The 8,010-nt window shown below is 43.9% G+C and overlaps 2 protein-coding genes across 3 annotated transcripts in view; both read left to right on the plus strand.

Annotated features, from left to right (window-relative positions):
- LOC119878342 (ankyrin repeat domain-containing protein 26-like) overlaps positions 1–8,010 on the plus strand; it is a 69,471-nt gene that overhangs the window by 5,045 nt on the left and 56,416 nt on the right. The window lies entirely within an intron of this gene.
- LOC119869224 (DNA (cytosine-5)-methyltransferase 3A-like) lies at positions 249–2,363 on the plus strand. Its single transcript, XM_038588959.1, is given in 4 exon segments — positions 249–1,163; positions 1,165–1,218; positions 1,221–1,311; positions 1,314–2,363. Coding segments are annotated over 4 exon segments (2,049 nt in total). The 5' UTR covers positions 249–266; the 3' UTR covers positions 2,321–2,363.

The raw sequence follows: 8,010 nt of genomic DNA on the forward strand, positions 1-8,010 counted from the left end.
GGAATCATATGGTGGGTAGATTTGTTTGCCATCGGCTCCTGTCACTTAGCTTAATCCACATGATAATATGTAGCAATACTTCATACCTTTCTATGGCCCAGTAGTATTTATGGATATACCAGCTTTGTTAACCTCTTTATCCAGCTTTGGACATTTGGGTCATTTCTACCTATTGCCTATGATGAATAATGCTGCTAAGAATCTTCACATAGAGGGGCTGCACGTGGCCTTATGGGCTGAGAAGAAAAGCCAAGGTGATCGCAGTAATGAATGCTGTGGAAGAAAACCAGGGGTCTGGCGAGTCTCAGAAGGTGGAGGAGGCCAGTCCTCCTGCAATGCAGCAGCCCACCAACCCTGCATCCCCCACTGTGGCCACCACACCTGAGCCCGTGGGGGCAGATGCTGGGGACAAGAACACCACCAAAGCAGCCAACGATGAGCTGGCCTACGAGGACGGCCGGGGCTTTGGCACTGGGGAGCTGGTGTGGGGGAAACGTCAGGGCTTCTCCTGGTGGCCAGGCCGCATTGTGTCTTGGTGGATGACAGGCCAGAGCTGAGGAGCTGAAGGCACCTGCTGGGTCATGTGGTTTGGAAATGGCAAGTTCTTGATGGTGTGTGTTGAGAAGTTGATGCCGCTGAGCTCCTTCTGCAGTGCTTTCCACCAGGCCACATACAACAAGCAGCCCATGTACCGCAAAGCCATCTATGAAGTCCTGCAGGTGGCCTGTAGCCATGCGGGGAAGTTGTTCCCAGCGTGCCACGACAGCGATGAGAGCGACACTGCCAAGTCCGTGGAGGTGCAGAACAAACAGATGATCGAGTGGTCTCTTGGAGGGTTCCAGCCTTCTGGCCCCAAGGGCCTGAAGCCACCCGAAGAAGAGAAGAACCCCTACAAAGAAGTTTACACAGACATGTGGGTCGAACCTGAGGCAGCTGCCTATGCACTACCCCCCCCAGCCAAAAAGCCCCGAAAGAGTACGACTGAGAAGCCTAAGATCATTGATGAACGCACAAGAGAGCAGCTGGTGTACGAAGTGCGGCAGAAGTGCCGGAACATCGAGGACATTTGCATCTCTTGTGGGAGCCTCAACGTTACCCTGGAACACCCTCTCTTTGTTGGAGAAATGTGCCAAAACTGTAAGAACTGCTTCCTGGAGTGTGCATACGTATCACCACGATGATGACAGCTACCAGTCCTACCACACCATTTGCTGTGGGGGGTGGGGCGCAAGGTGCTCATGTGTGGGAACAATAACTGCTGCAGGTGTTTTTGTGTGGAGGGTGTGGATCTCTTATTGGGGCTGGGGGCCACCTGGCAGCCATCAAGGAGGACCCCTGGAACTGCTACATGTGTGGGCACAAGGGCACTTATGGGCTACTGCGGCAGCGGGACGACTGGCCCTCATGGCTCCAGATGTTCTTCACCAACAGCCACGACCAGGAATTTGACCCTATGAAGGTTTACCTGCCTGTCCCAGCTGAGAAGAGGAAGCCCATCCGGGTGCTGTCTCTATTTGATGGAATTGCTACAGGGCTTCTGGTGCTGAAGGATTTGGGGATTCAGGTGGACTGCTACATCGCCTCCGAGGTGTGCAAGGACTCCATCACGGTGGGGAAGATCATGTATGTTGGGGACGTCTGCAGCGTCACGCAGAAGCATATCCAGGAGTGGGGCCCATTGGATCTGGTGATTGGGGGCAGTCCTTGCAATGGTCTCTCCATCATCAATCCTGCCCATAAAGGACTCTACGAGGGCACTGGCCGGCTCTTCTTTGAGTTCTACCACCTGCTGCATTATGCGCGGCCCAAGGAGGGAGATGACCGCCCCTTCTTCTGGCTCTTTGAGAATGTGGTGGCCATGGGCATTAGTGACAAGAGGGACATCTCGCGAATTCTCAAGTCCAACCCTATGATGATTAATGCCAAAGAAGTGTCAGCTGCACACAGGGCCCACTACTTCTGGGGGAACCTTCCTGGTATGAACAGGAGGCCATTGGCATCCACTGTGAATGATAAGCTGGAGCTGCAGGAGTGTCTGGAGCACGGCTGGATAGCCAAGTTCAGCAAAGTGAGGACCATTACTACTAGGTCGAACTCCATAAAGCAGGGCAAAGACCAGCATGTCCCCGTCTTCATGAATGAGAAAGAGGACATCTTACGGTGCACTAAAATGGAAAGGGTGTTTGGCTTCCCTGTCCACTATACTGATGTCTCCAACATGAGCCACTTGGCGACGCAGAGACTGCTGGGCCGGTCGTGGAGCGTGCCGGTCATCCGCCACCTCTTCGCTCTGCTGAAGGAATATTTTGTTTGTGTGTAAGGGACATGAGGGCAGACTGAGGTAGTGACACAAAGTTAAACAAGAAAACACAAAACACAGCAAAACACTGACAACATGAAGATGGAGAGAAGTATCCGCACGCAGAAGAGAAAAAGGAAATTTAAAACAAAACCAGAGGCGGAAGTACCAGAGGGCTTTGCCTTGCACAAAGGGTTGCACATCATCTCCTGATTTTTCAATGTTAATCTTCAGTCCTTTTTAAAAACAAAACCAAGGTCCCTCCTGTCTCCCCCTCCCCTTTTTGTAGGTAAAACCTTTTGTTTTCTACTCTTTTCAGAGGGGTTTTCTGTTTGGATTTTTGTTTCTTGCTGTGATTGAAACAAAGAGGGTTTATTGCAGCAAAAACCAGTAACAGGACATAGCAACAATACCTTGCAGAGGAAGGATAGGAGGGAAAAAAAAGGAAATTCTACAGAAATCTATATATTGGAGTTTTTTTCTAACTATGTATGTTTTGTTGTCTTCTCTAGCCTGATCAGATAGGCGCACAAGCAGGGGGTGGAAAATAGTGACGCTCAGCAGCAGACTTTCCTTCCAGCCGCTGAGCTCTCTTGCCAGCACCATTCCTGGTCATGCAGAACAGAGCCCAATGAGCAGCAGGGAGACAGATCACACAAGACCCTTTTATGCAGTATTTCAGGTGCTTACCACACAGGAAACCTTGAAGAAGATCCATTTCTATAAGCCGCTGTTACCTCTTCCAGTTTGTGTGTGTGTGTGTGTATATATATATAAATGACAGATATGAGATATATATAAAAGGTACTGTTAATTACTGTACAACCTGACTTCATAATGGTGCTTTAAAACAGCGAGGTGAGTAAAAACATCAGCTTCCACGTTGCCTTATGTGCAAAGGGTTTTAACGTTGGATGAAGGGAGGCAGTTTGAAGGTGAATCATTGCCATTCATGGCGGGCTTTCCCTCTAGTGTTTAACAAGGTGAAGGAGGAGAATTCGGGACCACGTACTCCTGCTTCTCCCTGCCAAAAACGGGTATGAGGTGAGATGGGGTGGGTTGGACCATGGAGGGTTGAGAGTGGGATTTATCCAGGCTCACGCAATAACCTTTCGATTTTTTTTTCCAAAAAAAAGGAGACTCCCTCGGCAAGATGGCAGTTAAAAGGGGTCTTCATTCCCAGTTTCTCACATTAGCCAATTCAAGGGCTCCTTGTGGTGGGATCAGAAATTATCCAGAGTGCGGGAAAGTGACCGTTAAAAACCCCACCTGGAGAAAAAAAAAATACAAAATGAAAAAAAAAAAAAAAAGAACCTTCACATACAGGTATTTATGTGGACATATTTTCATTTCTGGGGGCTATGTATGTAGGAGCGGAATTGCTGGGTTAAGTGCTAAGTCTGTGTTTAACACTTAGAAGAACCAGCAGTTTCCCAAGGTGGCTCCACTGTTTTGTATTCTCACCAGCATTGTGTGAGGCTTCTGATTTCTGTATGCTTGTCAACCCTATTTTTTAAAAAAAGATTTTATTTATTTGAGAGAGAGAGCAAGAGAACGAGCAGGGACGTGGGCAGTGGTGAGGGAGAGGGGCAGAGAGGAAATCTCAAGCTGACTCCTTGTGAACACAGACCCTGATTTGGGGCTCAATCTCACACGACCCTGGAATCATGACTTGAGTCAAAATCAAGAGTCGGCTGTTTAACCAACTGAGCTGCTGAAGTGCCCCACCAACACTTGTTTTAGCTAACACTTGCTTTTGTTTGACTTTTTTGTTCTCACCTTTCTAGAAGAAGGTGGGACATGATACCTCCTTGTTGCTGTGGTTTACGTTTCCTTGATGACTGATGAAGTTCATTATCTTTTTGTGTGTTTTTTGGCTATTTTTGTATCATCTTTGCAGAAACGTCTTTTTGGATTCTTTGGACAGTTTTCTCATTAGATACCTTTGAAATAGTAGACTTCTTTTTAGAACAGTCTTAGATTTACAGAAGTGTCTTTTCCATTTTTTGCCTATTTTTAAGGGAGTTGTGTTTTTCCCTTATCATTGAGTTTTAACAGTTGTCTTTTGTGGATACGATTCGTTTATTAGATACGTGTTCTGCAAATATTTTTTTTCCAGTCTGTGGCTTGTTTCTTCATTCTCTGAACGGTTTCTTTCACAGAACAGAAGTTCTTAATTTTAATAATGTCCAACCTTGCAATTTCTCTTTCATACGTTGGGCTTTTGGAGTTGCATGGAAAAACTCCTTGCCATGCTCAAAGTCACCCAGGAATTGTGCAGATTTGTCTTTATATTTAGTTCTGTGATCTAATTTGAGTTCATTTTTGTGAACAGGGATAAGTTCTATGCCTAGATTCAAAGATTTTCTGCATGTGAATATCCAGTTGTCTAGCATCAGTATTTGAAAAGACTGGCCTTTCTTCACTGAATCGTCTTTGCTCCTCTGCCAAAGACCAGTTGATTGTATTCGTGTGGGTTTTATTCTGAGCTCTGTTATGTTCTACAGATCTGTTTTTCTGTTCTTTTTTTTTTTGTAAATTTTTATTTATTTATGATAGTCACACACACGCAGAGAGAGAGAGAGGCAGAGACACAGGCAGAGGGAGAAGCAGGCTCCATGCACTGGGAGCCCAACATGGGATTTGATCCCGGGTCTCCAGGATCACGCCCTGGGCCAAAGGCAGGCGCTAAACTGCTGCACCACCCAGGGATCCCTGTTTTTCTGTTCTTTGACCAATACTGCTGTGTCTTTATTACTGAAGCTTTATAGGAAATCTTGAAATTGGTTAGTGTCAGTCCTTTGACTTTGTATTTCTCAATATTGTGTCAGCTGTTCTGCTTTTTTTTTTTTAGCCTATTCATGTAAAATTGAGAATGAGTTTGTCATATATATGTGATAACTTGCTAGGATTTGGGTTGAGGTTGTGTTGTATATATAAACCAAGTTGGGAAGAATTGACATCTTGATCATATTATGTATTCTTGTCCGTAAACATGGAATTTATTTATGGAGATCATCTTTGATTTCTTTCAACTGAGTTTTTAAAAATATTTATTTATTCATGAGAGACACAGAGAGCACAGAGAGAGAGAGAGAGAGAGAGAGAGAGAGAGAGAGTGGCAGAGACACAGGCAGAGAGAGAAGCAGGGAGCCCGACGTGGGACTTGATCCTGGGTCTCGAGGATCAGATCCTGGGCTGAAGGCGGCGCTAAACCGCTGAGCCACCCGGGCTCCTCATCAGCTGAGTTTTATACGAATTGAGATTCTGTACACTTTTTGTTAGATTGGGCACTAATGTAAATGGTATTTTGTTTTGAATTTCAAATTCCCATTGTTCATTGGCAGTGTGAACAATGCTATCTTGGGCAGACCCACCATGCTGATGGCTCTCTGTGGCCTGAAGCCTTCTGGAGCACAGGTCCCTCTCATATTCTTTCTTTTTGTCTGGTCACACCCTTAAGTACACCCATGAATGTCCTTCATCTGCTCTAGAGATAGGATTATGATTTTCAAGCATTTCCTCCTGGGTGGGCTTCCAGCAGTTACCCGCCAGCTTCTTGGGCCCCAAAACAGGTCTCACTGGAGGTGGGGTTGTGGAGATCTACTAATTTTTCAGCCTCCCAAGACACACTTCTGTCCATAAGTCCCCTTAAGAAGCCATTTCTCATCAAGGTGGACTTGTCAGCCTTTTTCTTCTCTCTTTCATAGAACACAGGTATATAGGAAAGTAATTGATATTTGTACATGAAGTTTGCATCCTGAATCATTGCTATAATCACTTACTAGTTCCCAGAGTTTTTTTCGTTGTTTCTTTAGGATTTTCTACATACATAGTCATGTTGTCTCTGAACAAAGGCAGTTTTACCTTTTCCTTCCCCATATGTAAATCTTTTCTTTTCTTTTCCCTTCCTAGAGGATTAGCTAGGACTTCTTCTTAAGTACTGAATCTTTACTAGTGGTAAGAGGGGAATATCCTTGCCTTGTTACTGATCTTAGAGGGAAAGAATCTAGTTTTTCACCATTAAGTAGGTTTGCTCTAGGTATTTTATACATGTTGTTTATCAAGTTGAGGAAGTCCCCTCTATTCCCAGTTTGGTGGTAACTTTTATCATGAATACGTGTTGGATTTTTCTTAATAATTGTTTGGCATCTGTTGATATGATCAAATAGATATTTTTTATCTTGTTGGAGTGATGGCTTACACTAATACTTCTGCATATTATACAGCCTGTGCATTCCTGGAAAAAAAAAAAAACATTGGTTTTGGTATAGCATCCATATTATATGTTGTTGAATTTGATTTGAAATTTTTCAAATTTTTTTGAAGAGTTTTTCATCTCTGTTCATAAGAGATATAGTAGTCTATATGTCTATAGACTATATAGTAGTCTATATCTCTATAGAAAAGTATAGACTACTATAGTTTTCCTTCTTCTGCTGTCTTTATCTGGTTTTGATAGTAGGATAAGGCTGGCCTTATAGAATGAGTTGGAAGTACAGCCTCTGTTTTATTTTCTCTGAAAGAGTTTGAGAATTGGTATAATGTCTTCTTCTTATTTTTGCCAGTGAAGCCGTCAGGGCTCAGTGCTTGCTGTTGAGGAAGGTTACCAATTATTGATTTAATTTCTCTTTTAGGTATAGGCCTATTGAGATCACCTATTTCTCTTTGTGTAGGAGTTTTTGTTACTTGTGTCTTTTATGGAATTGGTGCATGTCATGTAAATCCTCAAATTTGAGGGCATAGGATTATTGTTACCTTTAATTTTTAATCTCCATGGGATCCATAGTGACGACTCTTCTTTCATTTCTGATATGAGTAATTTGTCTCTTTTCTCATTTTTTGCCCTTGCTAGCCTGGCTGTGGTTTACCAATTTTATGAAATCAGCTTAAAGAACCAGCTTTTGACTTTGTTTTGTTTTTTTTCCCGCATTGTTTCACTCTCTATCCCCCTCCCCTCCCTCTCTCCCTCCCATCCCTCCCTCCCTCCCTCTTCCCTTCCTATTCCTTTCCTTCCTTCCTCTTGATTTTTCTGTATTTATTCATTGAGAAACAGAGAATTGAGTCAGAGACATAGCATAGAGAGAAGCAGAGGCTCCATGCAGGGAGCTGATGTTGGGACCTGGATCCCAGGATCCGATCATGCCCCAATCCAGCTTAGCCAACTGGGCGTCAGAAGGTTTCTCCTTCCTTTCCTTTCCTTTCTTTTTTCCTTTTTCCTTTCCTTTCCTCTGAGAAAGAGAGAGAGAATGAGCAGAGGAGAAGGAGAGGAAGAGAGAGAGAGAGAATCTCAAGCAGACTCACCTGCTGAGTATACAGCCTGACTCAGGGCTCAACCTTATGACCCTGAGATTATGACCTGAGCCAAATCCAAGATTCAGATGCTTATCCGATTGAGCCACCTAGCCATGTTTGCCTGTTTCAATTCCACAGATTTCTATTTTATTCTTCCTTTTCTTCTCCTGGCTCTTGTTCTTGTTTCCTAAGGTAGAAGCTTAAGTTACTGATTTTAGTGTTCTCTTCTCTCTCTCTCTCTCTAACATATGCCTTCAATGCTGAAATCTTCCTCTAACCACTCCTTTGCAGCCTTCCACAAATTTGCATAAGTTGTATTTCCATTTAGTTCAGAATAGTTAAAAATTTCAGTGCTTCAACTTTAACTCATTTAATTTCCAAATGTATGGAGATTCTTCTGCTGTATTTCTCTTACT

The sequence above is a fragment of the Canis lupus genome, unplaced genomic scaffold (assembly GCF_011100685.1).
Source record: "Canis lupus familiaris isolate Mischka breed German Shepherd unplaced genomic scaffold, alternate assembly UU_Cfam_GSD_1.0 chrUn_S1517H1701, whole genome shotgun sequence".
Lineage (NCBI taxonomy): Eukaryota > Metazoa > Chordata > Mammalia > Carnivora > Canidae > Canis > Canis lupus.